The sequence below is a fragment of the Plecotus auritus genome (genome assembly GCF_963455305.1).
Source record: "Plecotus auritus genome assembly, chromosome: 3".
Taxonomy (NCBI): Eukaryota; Metazoa; Chordata; class Mammalia; order Chiroptera; family Vespertilionidae; genus Plecotus; species Plecotus auritus.
In genome coordinates this window covers 2373643-2390515 of record NC_137772.1, presented here as the reverse complement: position 1 = coordinate 2390515, position 16873 = coordinate 2373643, and the positions used below count along the sequence as shown (strand labels likewise).

Genomic DNA, 16873 nt, shown 5'->3' with positions numbered 1-16873 from the left:
AACCAGGAGGTCACAGGTTGGATTCCCGGCCAGGGCACATGCCTGGGTTGTGGGTTCGATCCCCATAGGGGGCGTGCAGGAGGCGGCTGATCGACGATTCTCTCTCACCATCGATGATTCTCTCTCTCTCCCTCTCCCTTGCTCTCTCTCTGAAATAAAAACGTAAAAGCACAAGGTACTAGAACTGAATACCAAAACCCGACCCCGTGTTCCCGGCTGCCATTTTGAAAGCTTTCTTCGTATTGACTAAAAGCCCAGGAGAACATCAGCTAGGTCCCAGGGGTGGGCAAACTTTTTGACTCGAGGGCCACAGTGGGTTCTTAAACTGGACCGGAGGGCCGGAACAAAAGCATGGATGGAGTGTTTGTGTGAACTGATATAAATTCAAAGTAAAGGAGCGGAGGGGAGAGCAAGAGAACCCTCCGCTCCTTCGGCTCCGCGGGCCGGATAGAACAGCCGAACGGGCTGGATCCGGCCAGCGGGCCGTAGTTTGCCCACGGCTGATGCTAGGAGCTATTTTAACTTTAACTGTCACTCGGGTGGCAGGCGTCTGAGCAGGACGTGGTCAGGGGGCGGCGGAGACAGTGGGGTGGGCCCCGGCTTGCGCCCAGGCCACAGCGAGCCCTCTCCCCGCAGGCCGGGGCCTGGTCTCCTACCACGCACACCACGGGCCCGTCAAGTTCCTGGTCATGGCCGCCGCCGCGCCCGGGCCCGACAAGGACAAGCCCGCGGACAGCCCGCCCCCCGGCCCGGAGCCGCAGGAGGAAGACCGGAAGGATGCCGCCCCCAGCGAGGGGGCCGGGCCCTGCCCCAGCCCGGGAGGCCCCAACGCTGCCGTGTGGCTGGGGGGTTCGCTGGGCTCCGTGACGCACAGGAGCGAGCTGTCCGGGTCGTCCGGGTCGTCCGGGTCCCTGGAGGCCAGGCCCGAGGACAGCACCCTGCAGGACCTCCTGCGGCTCCCCAACTCCCTGCCGGGGGGAGGGCGCCGAGCCCGCAGGGCCAGGGTCAGCTCCGTGCTGGTGGCGTGCGGGGGCCAGGGCCACCGGCGGGTGGGCAGGAGGCCCCGGCAGCAGCGGCCGGAGGAGCTGGCCTCGTCCATCATGGTCTGGCAGATCCCGCTGCTGCACATGTGACACGGGGCCGCGGCCGCCTCTGCGCCTCCGGGCCACTCAGAACGGCTCCGGGAAGAAATGTGCAATACCGTGGGGTGGCGGCGTCCCGGCCTTCTTCCTGCGGAGAACTGGACCAAGGCGAGAAGGCAGGAGACGAGGGGGGAGCCCGCGAGGCCCTGGGGGCTCCCCGCGCTCCACCGCCTCCGCCCGCCTGCCAGCACCACCCTCCACCCCTTCCCGTCCGTGGCTTAGGGGCTGTGCGGGCTGAGCGCCCGGGAAACGCGCGGATCCCGCAGAGCGGGGACTTACTAACAACCCTCAGCACGCCTTTCTGGTCAGAGCCGCTGTTTATTTATATTGTGTGCCTTCGTTCCAGGGCGGAACCTGTGACGGTGATGAAAGCCGGGGGTGGGGGGGGGGTGTCACTGGCTTTCCGACGTGAGCTGGGTTTCCCAAAGGGGTATTACGTGCCTCTTGTGTGTTTTAACAAAGTAGTATTTTTATATTGCATTTTTTTTCTATTAAAATTAACAGCTAATTCTCAGTGAATGTATTATCTGAAACGTTGCATAGATAACGTTTGCTTTGGACCAAAATGCGCGATGCCTCTCCACATTCAGAGTCCAGCATCCGCGGCCCGTCTCACAGGCAGGAGCGGGGACCCCCCGCCCCCCGCCCGCCTCCCTGGAGGGCACCCCGCTTCTCGCGGAAGACGCGCAAAGAAAGCTCCTGGGCTCCTTGATGCTGTGTCTGCGCCCGTCGGCCTGAAACGCTGTTGTTCTGAGCCACTCCTGGTGCTGGCGCATGCGGCTGAGCCTTTCCCGGGGTGGACGGGCCCTGTGGGGGACCCCCCCACCCCCGATCCCAGGGCCTGGTGTCCCTCAGGTTCGCCCGGCCGCCTGCAGCCAGCGGGGAGCCGGTGCGAGGAGTCGGTGCAGCCGCTGTGCTTGGCATGAACTCGCGCATCAGCACGCGCTCCGCTCACTGGATGATGAAAGCACGGAGGCGGCCCCCCCAGAAACGGCTCCCCCCGCATTTACAGGGGACTGAACGCTAATGTTGTGACTCAGCCACATGTCCTCCAAGGGGGCTTGCCTCGCCCCCCGGGACGGTAACTCGCCACAGGCTGTCTCACCCGGTTGGCTGCTAAGCTCATTTCATAAATAAAGTCTTTTTATTTAAAAAGACGACGTTGTGAGTTGCCTTTGCCCCGTCAGACACAGAGGGGCGAGTCTGCTCGAGCGGAAGGAACCGGCTCCTTTCACAGTCAGCCTCCGCTCGCTGGCCCGGGAGCTGGGGAATGCCGGCGGTCACGGGCACACGTGCTCCGCATCGGAAGCGGGAGCCGGGCCGTGGAGAGGCCCGTGTCCCCGGCAGCTTTGTCCCGAGCGCCGCCTCGAGAAGCAGGGGCTGCATGTAAAACAGGCCAGGTCTCCGGAGGGCATGAGCCCTGATGGAATGGGGGCGTTTTCGGGGGCCCCTGGCGGGCCCGCAGCCACGCAGACGCCTTCCGTTCGCGCGGGGCTCGGAAGGCGTGCTGGTCGGCCGCGATGCCTCAATAACCAGTTCCTTATTTTCTTCTTAAATAAATCTTCGTTGTTGAAAGTATTTCACACACACGTCCTCTTCCCCGCCCCCCTGCCCCACTGGTCCCCGCCAGCCCGCTCCCCCGGCCCCAGGCCCTCACCAGCCTGTCTGTGTGTCTGGGTCCCTGGCTGATCACCTCCCTCCCAGCCTCCCTCCCAGATGCCGCGCTCTGGTCTTTGCTTCCTTGGATCCACTCCGCTCATCAGTTCGTTTTGTTTCAAGCCCCAGTTTTCTCAAGCTAAGTGGGTGAGAACCAGGAACCCCCCTGCCGGGCGCGGCGGCCTGCGTTCAGAAGCCGCTGACGGTCCGGGCGCCCGGGGGCCGAGTCCTGCCCACTCCGTGCCACCAGCAGTCCCTCCGGCTGTCACGTCCCTCCATCACCCGCTGCCTCTCAGCGCCGGGCTCCCCCTGGGCTGTGAGAGCCACAGCGGCCAGCCGGGGCCTCGTTCACGCCTCTGCCCGGCGGCTCCGAGACCTGACCGTCCACCGAGGAGACCAGTCGCTGTGACCTGGTCGCGGGCCCCGTTCTGTGCCGGGCCAGGCCAGGCCCGCTCTGCCCCTCGCACCCAGCCACCCAGGTCTGAGCGGCGGGTCCATGCGGGTCCTGGTTTCTTCCCCCTTTCAGATGCCAGAGGGCCTTCCATGGGGCTGGCCCCCGGCGCCGGGGCAGCAGCCTGCACAGGTGACATCAAAGCCACAGGTGAGGTGAGTTTGGGACGGAGCTATGGACTGAATGTGTCCCCCCCAAATTCAGGTGTTCAATCTTCACCCCAAGGGGACGGTGTCAGGAGGCGGGGCCTGTGGGGGTGATGAGGCATGAATCCCATCCGTGTCCTTACAAAACCCCAGAGCTCTGGCCCCTCCCGCCAGGTGAGGTCACACACACCCTCACCCACCCCCAGTCTGCTGGCCTGGGTCTCAGACTTCCAGCCTCCAGGGGTGAAGGTAGGCTGCCACCCGACTGTCCCCAGCTGCCCCCCCCCCCCCGCCCCGGATGGCTGCTTCCCTGCTCTGTCCTTACCCTCCCTCCCTCCCTCCCTCCCTCCCTGGCCACCGGGCCTGCACTTCTGCAGAAAGGGAGCACCTGGGGCTCTGCCAGGCCCTCGTCTAGCAGCGGTTGCCAACGGGGGGTCCATGGACCGCTGGTGGTCTGTGAGGTCCGAACGGTTGGCGACCGCTGGTCTAGGGCACCTGGGCCCAGGCAGGAGGGCCCCCCTGGCCTTGAGGGGCGCAGGTCATGTCTGAGCTGAGGCTTGCAATGTAAGGAGTTAACCAGATAGCATGAAGAGAGATGTTCCACGCCCCACACATGCACACACACTCACACACAGTGCACGCATGCCCACACACGATGTGTACACCCATCTACACACACGAGCACCATGCACACACCACACACACACATGCACGCACATGCCCCACACGCATGCATGCGTGGGCACACCCATATGTGCACACACGTACACACATGCACGCACATGCACATGTCCCACACGCGCACATGCACATGTCCCACACGCGCACATGCCCCCAGGCTCCCTGCCCCTCCCTGCGGGGCTGTGGGGATCTGTTTACTGGGTGGAAAGGCAGGAGACAGCTGGCCGGCCGGGTTGGCTGGCTGCTCCCCGGGACTCTCTCCAATGAGCGCGGGCAGAATTAACCCTTGAGATGCAGGTCAGAGCTCCTGGGTACCTGACGGCTTTGTTGGGGTGAAGGCCCCGCGTATCTCGGCAGCCTCCTGATGGGGCTGAGGATGCCACCCGGGCCCTGAGGTGGGGGTCACAGGCCTCCCCGCTGCCCAGGCCTGAACCCGGTGCCCCTTCCACCTGCTTCTAATAAGGATGTGCAGTGGGCGGGACACGGGCCCCCCGGTCCTTGTCCCTGTGATTGAAGGTGACTGAGCGCGGGGGCGGGGGACAGTGGTCGGCAGCGCCCTCCTCTCGGAGCGGCCCCACACCCCACGGGGAAGGCGCCACCGCAGGCTTCTCAGGGCAGCAGCTCCCCACGTCACAGATGAGGCTTGGAGTCGGGGGGTCTTGCCCACGGTGGCTGCCAGGGCGTGGCAGACGCTGAGAGCTGGGGGTGTCCCTGGGAGGCACCGAGGCAGGTGCCACGGCTGAGCCTCTGTGGTCTGGGGTGCTGACCGTCTGTGACTGAGCCGGCAGGGACCTGGGGCAGCCCGCGTCCATCGGCAGAACCTGCCGGAATCAGGGGGACAGGCTGGGACCCCGGGGGAGGAGGGCTGAGACGGGGACCCTTTGCCGGCAGCTGGGGGCTTGGCCGGGGCCAAAGCGAACACATAGACGTCGGGACCTCCCGTCCCCTTGCGCTGCTCCTGCGGCTCGGTTTAAGCAGCAGGGACAACGGGGCGGGGCCGGGGGGGGGGTGTGCTGGCAGGAAAAGCCGCGCCAGACGGCCTGCACCGGAGGCCTGGCAGAGCCGCCTCCCGAGGGGCCCAGAGATGCCACCTTCTGTCCCAGGAGGCGGTGTGGTGGCTGAAGGCCGGAGCCCAGAGTGTGGGGCGTGTGTGGGAGGCAGGGGGGGGCGAGCTGAGAGGGGGGGCCATGTGCCTGCTCCGTCCCGCCTCCTGCTGTCCCTGGTTCCCGGACAGCCAGGAGGGGACCTGGGAGGGGACCTGGGCGAGGAGTGAGGCCGCGGACACACTGCGCGGGGCCGTCAGGTAAGCAGTGAGGACGCACCCCAGTCACTGCTCTTTCGCTTCTTGTGTTATTTTTTGGGGGGTTTTGTGCTGACATAGGGGATCCTGCTCTGTCTATGCCAAGGGGTGGGCAAACTTTTTGACTCGAGGGCCACCATGGGTTCTTAAACTGGACCGGAGGGCCGGAACAAAAGCATGGATGGAGTGTTTGTGTGAACTAATATAAATTCAAAGTAAAGGAGCGGAGGGGAGAGCAAGAGAACCGGATAGAACAGCGGATCCGGCCCGCGGGCCGTCGTTTGCCCACCCCTGGTCTAGCCAGTGGTTGTCACCTGGGCACTTGTCAGTCCCGGAGGGGACACTTGCGGTGCCTGGGGACATGGCCGGTTGTCACTGCCAGTGAGTCCCAGGAGCATGGGGGGTGGGCCGGGGATGCTGGCAGGTGCCCCGGAGCGCGCAGGGCAGCCCCAGGTGTCAGCCCGAGGCAGGAACCCCGCCCCCGCTCCTTGTCGTCGGGGCCCCCTCCTCCCCTCCACCCGGGGAGATCCAGCTGCTGGCCCTGCCGGGTGGAGCCAGGGGTGCCTGCTCCTCCCGGGCGTCCTGGGGTCATGCAAAGCGTGAGGCCCAGAAAGCCTGCGCGTGTGGTTCTTGGGTTCCAGGGACCTAACAGGAGGACTGACTGTGGAAACACGGCGGCTGGGGGCTCAGGGGACAGCGGCGGCCCGCGGACCGGAAGAGGTCTGCAGATGGCACCAAACTAAGGGGCTTGAGATGAGACGAGGGTCCTGGATTATCGGGGCAGCCGGGGGCCCCTGGGTCCTGAGCCAAGGGGGATGTCTGCCCCGGAAAACAGGGGTACAGGGTCAGGAGCAGGGTCCCCCGAGGCTGGGCCTCCCCGACGGAGCGTCCACCCAGGGGTGATGTCGGTATCGAGCCAGAGAGCAGGCAGGGACCTTGTCGGGGAGAACGTGGAGGCAGCCAGCAGGCCGGACACAGCTCAGCCAGTTCACAAACATTTCACCCCCCAAAACCCCTAATTTCTCTGAAGTGCATCCCTAACTCCACAGTGACACACTGTTTGGAAAGACCGAGGGCGGTTGTTCCAACAGCACCACCATGTGCCGTGTCCCTGCGTGGCCGTGGTCCCTGCATGGCCGTGGTCCCTGCATGGCTGTGGTCCCTGTGTGGCCGTGTCCCTGCGTGGCTGTGTCCCTGCATGGCCGTGGCCCCTGCGTGGCCGTGTCCCTGTGTGGCCGTGTCCTTTGTGTGATCATGGTCCCTGCGTGGCCGTGTCCCTGTGTGGCCGTGTCCCCTGTGTGATCATGGTCCCTGTGTGGCCGTGGTCCCTGTGTGGCTGTGTGTCCCTGTGTGGCCGTGTCCCCTGTGTGATCATGGTCCCTGTGTGGCCGTGTCCCTGCGTGGCTGTGTCCCTGCATGGCCGTGGTCCCTGTGTGGCCGTGTCCCCTGTGTGGCCATGGTCCCTGTGTGGCAGTGTCCCTGCGTGGCTGTGATCCCTGTGTGGTCATTTTCCTGTGTGGCCGTGTCCCTGCATGGCCATGCCACAGGGATTTCTCAAGGATGAGAAGCTGCTGTGTCCCCTGGTGGGACGGGCATCCGTGGAGCCAGCTCCCTGAGGCCCTGCCACCTGGGCCAGCCCTGAGGGAGACCACAGAGGGAGTGTAAGGCTGTGAAATGTAACCCAAGGCCAGGGCTGTGTCCTCTGTTTGTTTAAGCCGTTTTCATTTGGCCAGCAAGTCGCTTTCATGGACTGAAAATAAGAAAACAGCTCGCTGATCACGGCAGGTGGTTTGGGAAGGACTGCTCACGCGGAAAAGATTCACAGCCTTCGCAGGGATTTGCTGGGGCGGCCATGACCCAGGCCACGGGGGCGGGGCTGCCGTGACTGAGGCCACGGGGCGATTCAGACAGCAGGACACCACCTCTCACAGCCGGAGGCCGTGGGTCAGAGGTCAGGGTGTCGGCAGGCCGGCTGCTCTGAAGGCTCCAGGAGACTCCCGGCTCTGCTGTTGGCTGGCTCCTCGCTGTCCTTGGCTTGTGGCCCCGCTGTGGCCCGGCTCCGTCATCACGTGGCTCATCCTGGGCGTGTCTGTGCCTGACGCTCCTCTTCTTAGGAGGACACGGCCCCACAGAATTGGGCCCCCCTGCCGGCTCCGCCTGATCACGCATACAGACCCGTCTCCGCCAGGGCTCACCCTGAGGTCGGGGTAGGGCCCAGCATGTCTCTTTGGAGGGGACACACGTCACCCACAGGACCTGGGACCGGAGCGGCTCTGCGGTAAAGGCCCTTCTGTAGTTTACACTTGTAAGAGTTTGCTATTGAGAACCGGCGACGGGAATAGTTTAAAAACTGCCACACGCTCATTTTTATTTCCTTTCAGAGAAGGTTTGTCAGAATCAACACTCACAACCCTAATGGTCACGTGGTGGCGGTTGTGAGTCTGCTCCATGGACAGGAACGTGTCGGCTCCTGGGAGCTTCGGGCCACTGATGGCCAGTGCTCAGCACCCTGGCGCCCACGGAGGATGTGAGAAGGGACCACAGGAGGCGCCGCGTGGTCCACCGAGTCCGAAACCACTGAGCATGCGCCGCATCGCAGGGCGGGGCTTGGGGCTGCAGGCGGGTCCCTTTTCGCATCTTCAGATAGGACCGCAGGGGCCTGGGCCGTGCCCAGGGGCGGCCTGGGGCGTTGGCAGTGACACCCCCCCCCCACCACCCCCCCTCCCCAGGCACACAGTGGCCAGCAGTGTCCCAGAGCGCTGGGAACGCAGCGCTGTCCCTGCACGAAGCTCGCAGCCCCTGGCCTGCAAGACATTTGGGACAGCTCCGCCTGAGGGGAGACCTCAGGGTGCTGGGAGCAGCTCACAAAAGAGGCAGTGCACCCCAGTCCCTCCACGCAGGAGTGAGCCGCGGGGAAGGCTGCTTTCCCTCCTCCCTAAAGGACGAGCTTTCAATGCTGTTGTGTGGCTGCAGCTCACAGACGCTGCAATGAATGATTCATGCCGGGAGACCCAGTGCTTTGTAGCCATTGGTCCATTCCCCACAGCTACCGGGATTGACCTGCTGCTTTTAGGAAGGCGGATGGGGGGTGGTGGGGGAGGGCGAGGAAGGGGGCCCGGGAACGCCACGGGCCATTAAAGGCTTCGGGAAATCATCCAGGATTCGGCATCAGGACACACAGTGCTTCGTGTCTGTCCCCACAGGCTGAGAACCAGGCCCGGGACTGACGGCCGCCTCCCTCCCGTGCGTCTTGGCACTGGGTGGGCCGTGATAGCTGCATGCGGAGGTCCGTCCCCCGAGGGGCAGTGACAGGATCAGACCTGAGACGGGGAGTCCTGCTCTCGGGTTGGGACCCCCCACCCCCCACTCTAAGTGCAGTGCACACACCATCTTGGTCCTCACGGGAGGTGCCCCCACCCCACCCCCATTTTCAGAAGAGAATGGTGGGGCACAGAGAGGATAACTGTCCCCAAGTCACAGACTTGCAAATGGTGACACTGGGGTTTGAAACACCCCCCCCCCCCCCCGTGGAGTCCCAACGTGGGCTCTCTCCACTCCTCCCCGCAGCCCGTCTTCACGGGCCTGGAACCCGTCCCTGGTCTGTGGTGTTTGGGGGCGCACACATCAAACCCAGGACAGCCCTCTGAGCTGTGTCGTTGGCCGGAATAGGTTGCTCGGCGATATATTTGTACACGTCTTCAAGTCTACAGGCTGCGAGTGGAGACTCGAAATAGTAGCGTATTATTACAGTTGAAATGCTCCTGAAGCGAGTTATTTGACCTTTAGGGTGGGTCCTCCTCCTTCACATGATCCCCCCCCCCCCGGTTCTGTTTTGGGGACTCCAGAGGGCCCCGGGGCTCACTAAGTCATGGAACGCCCCGCTGCGTTCCCGCTGACGGTGCCGGGGCGCCGCGCACATTAACAGGGAAATGCCCGCAGCCCAGTAGCAGGTGGGCGTGGTTGGTGCCGGGGTTCGGTTAAGTCGCTTCGCGGTTTCATTCCGACCATAAGTAGTTACTGAGGACCTCGTGTGTGCCAAGCATGGTAACCCCAGTGGGAGGAAAAGTTAAATGTGCCCTCCCCCCCCCCCCATCGCCGGAGGCATGCAGAAAGGTACAGACAGGCCAGGCCGGCCAGCACCAGGAGGGGGACAGCCCCGTGGCCTGGGGCTCCCCTGCAGAGGCAGGTGAGGGGGCCAGAGGGAGCCTGAGGCTGTGGGTCCCCAAAAAACATGGGGGGAGGGTGGGGGGAGGCATGGCTGGGGAAATGACTTTATTTATTTTTGAGTACGTTTTTATTGATTTCAGAGAGGAAGGGAGAAGGAGGGATAGAAACATCAATGATGAGAGAGAACGTTCGTCAGCTGCCTCCTGCAGGCCCCTCCTGGGAGTGGAACCTGCGACCCTGGCATGCGCCCTGCCTGGCCAGAGATCAAACCGCAACCCAGACGGGGCCCTGGCAAGAGCCTCTGAACCCCGGGATTTGTCAACAATGCCTCGTCCCTACTAGTTAGACGAAATGCTATGAACACGGTATCCCACTATTTTGGGGTTCCTAGGGGAGTGGGTGGACTTAGAAGAGAGAGGCCGCGGGCAAGGCCTTCCGTTTCTCCGCGGTGGGGGCGCCCGAGGGGAGGGGTCCTGGGCGCCCTGTGCGCAGGGGACGCGCCTCCCGTGCGCGCGCTCCTGCCTGGAGCCCCCTTCCCGCGGGAGCTCGGCGCCCAGGGAGGCTCAGAGCGCGGCCACCCCCTCCTCGGCCGGCCCGCCCCCCGCCCGCCCCGGCGCGCTGCACACGGAGCCGCCCCCGCCCCCACTCCCGCGCAGCCCCGCGCTCCTCCCAGCGGCTGGGCCTCCATGGTCCCGGGTGAGTGCGGGGCTGCTGCGGTCGCCTCCAGGACCGGGAGGAGGGCGGTGGGGCGCCGAGGGCGCGGGAAGGGCTGAGCGCCCGGGAGCTCCCTGGTGCGCGGGCGGCGGGCACTCGCACAGGTGCCGGGAGGAGGCCCCGCGCAGGCGCACCGCGCACCGAGCGCCGGAGACCCCGCGGGGGCCGCGTCCCGGGCTCGGGTGAGCGCCAGGGCAGAGGGCGAGGCGCCGAGCGGCGAGGTAGGGGTGGCGGGTGGGGACGGGGAGAAGGCCTCGGCCGGACGCCCCGGACGCGCAAGACAGGGGAGCAGGGGCGGGAGGAGGTGGCGGGGGTGGTGGGGGGCGCTGATGGGGGGGGGGCTAGTGGCCGCCCAGGACGGGGAGGAGGCGGGGGGGGGGGCAGCCTCGCGGTGGGGGGACGGGGGGCGGACCTCCGTCCTGGAAGTCTGCGTGGAGATAGGGGCCCACGCGCGGGGACCCCCACCCCAGGGCGCTCCAGCAGGAAACGGGGGCCGCCAGCCCTCAGGCGTTTGAAGGGGGAAGGCTCGGGGGACACAGCGGGTCCCGCCACCGATTGCGCGTCCCCACGCGCGGCCGTCTGACCCAGCTCGGAGGAGCCGCCGCGCCCCGCTGTGCGTCCTGGGGAGGCGCCCGGGCGCCCAGCCACGCTCTTGGCTGGCGGGTCGGGCTGAGCCGCTCGCTCCCCGCTGCCGGGCGGCGTTCCTGGGGGACCCAGGAAGCGGGGGAGAGAGGTACCCCCCGGGCTGGGACCCTGCGGCGGGAGGAGCGGGCTGGAGTTGGAGGAATCCAGGCTCCGCGCCCGCGGGCACCTGGGTGGCTCTCGCCCCCGGAACCTCCGGCCCCGCTCCTCCCGCGTCCCCCGCCCCCGGTGGCTCCGGGCTCCCGAAAACTGGACACTCTGTTTTCGCGGAGCCTTCGCCCCCCTGACCGCGCGGCCCGTGCGATGCCCTGGCGCCTGCGCACGCGCCGGACCTCAGGAGGGGACGGGGTGGGGAAGGGGGGCCGAAAAGTAGCCTCATTGACACGGAGCCCGCGTGGGGCCGGCTCCTCCTGCGTCAGGCCCAGGCCGGAGGTGCCTCTCACCCCGTCCTGTGGTCCCCAGATGCACCCCCACGGGTTCTGCAGTGAGTTTACCCCCCTTCTCCATGCCCCCCCCCCCGCCCCCAGCGCTGGGTACCAGCCTCCTGAGCAGGTGTGGGCGGGGCTTCCTCCCCCGCCCCCCCAACCTCCACCAGCTCCTGGGACTTTAAACTGGCCCCAGCCGGATGCTCAGTGGGTTAGAGCAGAGTCCAGATGTGGCCAAGGCTCTGGGTCTGATCCCAGGTCTGGACGCTTTTACAGAACCAACCAATGAATGCATGCATGACTAAGTGGAACCACACATCCCTCCCTCCGTCCTCCCTCCTCCCTCCCTCCCTCCTCCCCCTCTCTGAAACCAATTTTAAAAAACTCACCACCTCTTGGGTCCCCACACAGCCATCTTCCGGTGTGCGCCCCTCCCCTGGGTCTGTTCTAAGGGAAAATGACAAACCCAAACCGAGGCAATAAGGGGCTTTATTTCTTTAACCCACTCCAGGCAGGGGACCCTCAGATCCTCAACTCCTGCGCCTCCCCCACCCCAGCAGCAGCCACTAGCTGAAGATTAGGGTGTTTAGGAATCAGCGGGATGGGGGCCAGGCGCCCCGGGCCTTGTCTCCCAAGTGGAGGCTTCCTGGCTAGAACACCCGTCTCCACGACTGAGCCCCGGAAGCCCTCGGACTCGTGCGGGGCCGGGCCAGGTCTGCCCGGCATGGCCCCGGGCATTCTGCTCGTAACCAAGCAGAGGCCCGAACGAGGCAAAACGTCTTTGAGCTCCCACTGTGCGTGGCAGGCCGTTACTGGGAGGCAGAGGAGATGCAGAGGGCAGGCGTGGCTGCAGGGAAACAGGAGCGAGAGACCGTCCGTCCTGGAGCGGAGCTGGAGGCCGTCCTGGGGGTGACTGGGGTGGTTCTGGTTCCGGTCCCACGGTGGGAGTCGTGCCCCCACGCACAGCACTCTGCCTGTGTGGGGGAGAAGGTGAGGACCGGGGTGAGGCCATCGCTTCTGTTGGAACACCTGCCCCCAGGGCCGCTGACCTGGCTCCCCTCGTTTGGGTGTAAGAAGCAGCCTCGTCCACAGGGAAGCGGGGGGCGGGGGGGCCTGCTTTGAGCTCCAAGTGCGCCATTGGCGCCTTTGTCCCTCCACCCACCCGAGAGGCTGCCCGCGGCGACCGCCTCTGTCTGGCCAGCTCAGCGCTGTTTGCCGAATGCCAGCAGCATCCGTTGCTCGGTGATAATCGCTGTGTGGGAAGCTGGAGGCACAGGCAGCTGGGAGGCTGCGGAGCCCACGGCCGGCCCCTGAGGCTCCTGGCTGTGGCCTGGATGGGTTTCGGATCAGGAGCCGGCCCCGTCCCCGCCTGGGGACGAGGGTGGCTGACAGCGGCCTCTCTGGAGTTCAAGGGACTCTTGTCTCCATGTGGCCTGGATTTAGGCTTTTCTAGGGAAGTGGCTGTAATTATGCTAAAGTCATAGTCTGGGTGCGCAGCCCGTGTTTGCAAAACCGTTAACAACGAGCAATCGCGTTTGGAATGAAATCGAAATTTGGAGGAGCTTAGCCATTTGCAGCGCCCCAGCTCCTGCCCGCGGGGGTGCCTGGGACCCGAAGCCCCAGCTCCTGCCCGCGGGGGTGCCTGGGACCCGAAGCCCCGCTTTGTGTGTGGGGGGGCTAAACATGAACCTCCTGCCACCAATACTTATTGAGGACCCACCGTGGGCAGGCGCAGGGCCGCGTGCTGGGGTCCAGGGGCCCGTAAACAGACCCGGTGCCCACCCCTTGCCGCTGGGATTCTAATAAGGCGAGGGGCTTTAACACAGAATCAAGTTAATTCCCGTGCACTAAGCCGAGACGAGGGCTGAGAAAGCCCCGGGCAGGGGCATCTGGAGCTGAGGTCTGAGGATGCGCCGTGCAAAGGCCCTGTGGTGAGGACCGGGGGCGCACAGGAGCCCTGAGGGGTGGCCAAGCAGCACCCTTCGCCCTAATTCTTCCTCCTGATGGACTGGTGTTTCTTGCATGGAGGTCAGTGGAGCTTTGTGCTGTAGGGCTTGCTGGAGGATGCGGGACATGGATTAATTTTACAGAACTGAGAGCGCCTGAGCCTTAAAGGGACAGCAGCACCCAGGATGGGGTAGATACAATGTTTCGATGCTGCTGTTACTGTTTCATCATAAGGTCTTAGAGTCGTGGGGGGACTGCTGAGTGTGTGGTCCCCGGATCGGCCACCTTTGTCCACGCCCCGTCATCGCTGCTTTTACTGCTGCCGAAGCCTCCCGTGTGGGCTCTGCCATCAGTCTGGTCCCTCGATCAGGTCCTCGTCCGTAGTCAGAGGGGCATTTACAGACACAAGTCCTGTCATGGCGGCCTGCCGCGGCTCCCCGTTGTCATGGGAGACGGCCCACAGCCCTGAAGGTGGTGGCCAGAGCCTCTTTCTGGTGAGCAGTTGTTCAACGGTGCACCCGCCCCAGCCTGTGGGCCTGCGTCCCCCAAACCCCCGTGTGGAAGCCAAACCCCAGTGCGCTGGGGTTGGGAGGTGCAGAGACACAGCAGCCCCTCCCTGTCCTTCTGGTCATGCCCTCCGTCCCGTTCCCGAGGACCCGGCCAGAGCAGGTGACAGGCTGACGGGCAGTCTCTCGGCCTCACCACGGAGCCCCAGCCGCCGTCACATGGACCGCGCGCGGCTTCTGCCGGCTCCAGGGCTTTGCAGAAGTCGTTGGAAGTCGGTGGGTCTTAGACTCCTTGCTCTTTGGCTTCCGGAACGGTGCTAGGGCGGCGGACAGGGCTGGTCTCACTAAGCAGCCGGTGACCTTGGGCGGCGCTCACCTCGCGGGTCCCGGCTCCCCCGTTGTGGGAAGGGGCGGGTTGAACTGGGCCTCTCCCCAGCCTCTCGGCACGAACACGCTGCGAGGGGGAGGCCTGGCCTGCTCAGCCCGAGACCGTGGACCTGAGATGCAGCCGTTTGCCCTCAGCATTTCCCCCTCAAACCTGCAGCCGAAATCAGGCTCAGGGTGAGGCGGAGCCCGAGTTTTAAAGCCGATGCCTTTCTTTTTCAGGGTTCTCTGCCGAAAAGCAGAGGGGGTGAGAGTGTGCCTTGGTTTTACCCCGTTCTCCCACCAAGCACTGCGCTCTGTGCGGCCCGACCATTTCATTTTATACGTAACACACGTGCACACACACACATGTACATGTACACACACATGCACATACAGGAACACACATGCAGAAATGTATATCTCTATGTGTTCTGATTCTAAATGTAGTCCATTATAGACAATGACGAGACCAAAAAATGATGCGTCAGTCATAACCTCGCTGTCAACACGCCTTTTATTTTGTTTTATTTATTTTACATAATTTTTATTGATGTCAGAGAGGAAGGGAGAGGGTGAGAGAGAGAAACATGGATTGGCTGCCTCCTGCACGCCCCACACTGGGGGCCGGACCCGCAGCTGGGCCTGTGCCCTGACCGGGATGGAACCGTGACCTCCGGGTTCACAGGTCAGCGCTCAACCACTGGGCCACACCGGCCGGCTCAACATGCCTTTTAGCTTCTTGGCATTTTTTCCAGAGCTTTCTCCTGTTTCCCCGAGGGCGTGCCCACACACTCTCTTATGGGAAGTGGCGCCGCTCGTACTCAGCCGGGTGGGCAGGCTTTCCCACGCCTTGGGCCGCAGAGCGGGTGCGGGGCCGGCGGCCTGCTGGCAGGGGCTCTGACGCTCTGGTCCGAGTGTGAGCACCTGGGTGAGCTGGGTGACAGGTGGCCAGATGCACAGCCGGGGGCTCGGGGTCCCCCCACTGCTCCCCACTCACGCTTTTTAAAACATATATATATTTTATTGATTTTTTACAGAGAGTTAGAAACACCGATGAGAGAGAAACATCGATCAGCTGCCTCCTGCACACCTCCCACTGGGGATGTGCCTGCAACCAAGGTACATGCCCTTGACCGGAATCGAACCGGGACCCTTGAGTCCGCAGGCCGACGCTCTGCCCACTGAGCCACACCGGCCAGGGCCCATCCCCCGTTTTGATGCCAGAGGGCTGGGGGTGCAGCCGGAGAAAGTGCCGCTCCGTGCCGTGCGCCGTGGTCCAGGTGGTCCTTGTGTCCACGGGACCCTCTCTAGCATCACATCCCTGTGCAGGGGGTCCTGGCTGTGACGGGCGGGCTGCCCCCAGGGATCCCCCAGGGGCCCCCCAGGGACGGGCCGACTGCCGGGGTGCATCCCCGCAGGGCCGCCTTCCGCTGGCCTGCCCCCTCAGGGACCTGCCGGGAACGGGAGCCCGGGTGGCAGGGACACGCCGCGAGCAGCCGTCCCCAGGCGAGGCTGGGCCGAGGGATATCGGACCGGGCCTGGCGCTGACCCCTCACTGCCTGGCCCCGGGGCTGCAGGCCGCTCAGCGTCCCGCCTCCTCATGGTACCCCGCCCGGGCACCGCAGGGGACCTGCCGTCCCGCTCCGTGTCCTCCGCAGACACCCACGTCACAGCCTCCCCAGTGTTTTGTTTTATTATTATTAAAAAAATAGTCTTACTGGTTTCAGAGAGGAAGGGAGAGACAGCTAGAAACATGAGTGATGGGAGAATCATGGACCTGCACGGCCCCTCCCGGGGATGGAGCTCGGACCCCGGGCATGTGCCCTGACGGTGACCTGAGTCGGTGGAGTGTGGAATCGAACCGTGACCTGGTTCCTAGGGCCCCGTTCAACCCCCGAGCCACGCTGGCGGGGCCTCCCCATGTTTTAACTCGGATGCCGCGCTGTGGTATTCACCGGGGGGTGGGGGGGGTGTTGTTTTCGGAATGACCGCCTGTCTGAGATGGAATGAGTTCTCACATCAGGCACGGGCCGCAGCCATTAACTTCAGACCCACGTTCAGGGGAAAATGCCACAGGACCCCCGTGTTGGGACCTTCACCTACAAACCATACCAGTCAGATGCTGGACGGCTTTGCAAAGACAGCAAATAGCAACCCAGCGCCCCTGCTTGATGTCGGGGTGAAGGCAGGACCCTTAGGGCCACACCCCAGCTGCCTCCCGTGTCCCTGCAGCATCACAGGGCCCACTGCCTCGAGTCCCACAAGCGTGGATGCGGCCCCCGTCGGGTCACTGTGCGTGGACGCGGCCCCGGTCACTGTGCGTGGAGGCAGCCTGTTGGGTCACTGTGCGTGGACGCGGCCCCCGTCGGGTCACTGTGCGTGGAGGCGGCCCCCGTCGGGTCACTGTACGTGGACGTGGCCCCGGTCACTGTGCGTGGACGCGGCCCCCGTCGGGTCATGTGCGTGGAGGCGGCCTGTCGGGTCACTGTGCGTGGAGGCGGCCCCCGTCGGGTCACTGTGCGTGGAGGCGGCCCCCGTCGGGTCACTGTGCGTGGACGCGGCCCCCGTCGGGTCACTGTGCGTGGAGGCGGCCTGTCGGGTCACTGTGCGTGGACGCAGCCCCCTTCAGATCACTGTGCGTGGACGCGGCCCCCTTCAGATCACTGTGCGTGGACGCGGCCCCCGTCGGGTCACTGTGCGTGGAGGCGGCCTGTCGGGTCACTGTGTGTG

At 64.7% G+C, this 16873-nt stretch overlaps 2 protein-coding genes across 5 annotated transcripts in view; both read left to right on the top strand.

Moving 5' to 3' along the window:
- ARHGEF10 (Rho guanine nucleotide exchange factor 10) overlaps positions 1 to 2297 on the top strand; it is a 71917-nt gene extending 69620 nt beyond the window's left edge. For all 4 annotated transcript variants that reach the window (XM_080661355.1, XM_080661354.1, XM_080661353.1 and 1 more), the window contains one exon: positions 637 to 2297. In XM_080661355.1, the coding sequence (XP_080517481.1) occupies positions 637 to 1133 (497 nt within the window). In that variant the 3' untranslated portion in view covers positions 1134 to 2297. The remainder of the gene's footprint in view (positions 1 to 636) is intronic.
- Positions 2298 to 5257: 2960 nt separating this feature from the next.
- The window catches only part of MYOM2 (myomesin 2), a 104244-nt gene continuing 92628 nt past the window's right edge, over positions 5258 to 16873 (top strand). Inside the window, exon 1 of the mRNA XM_080662028.1 lies at positions 5258 to 5379. The gene's annotated coding sequence lies outside the window, so the exon portion shown is untranslated. The remainder of the gene's footprint in view (positions 5380 to 16873) is intronic.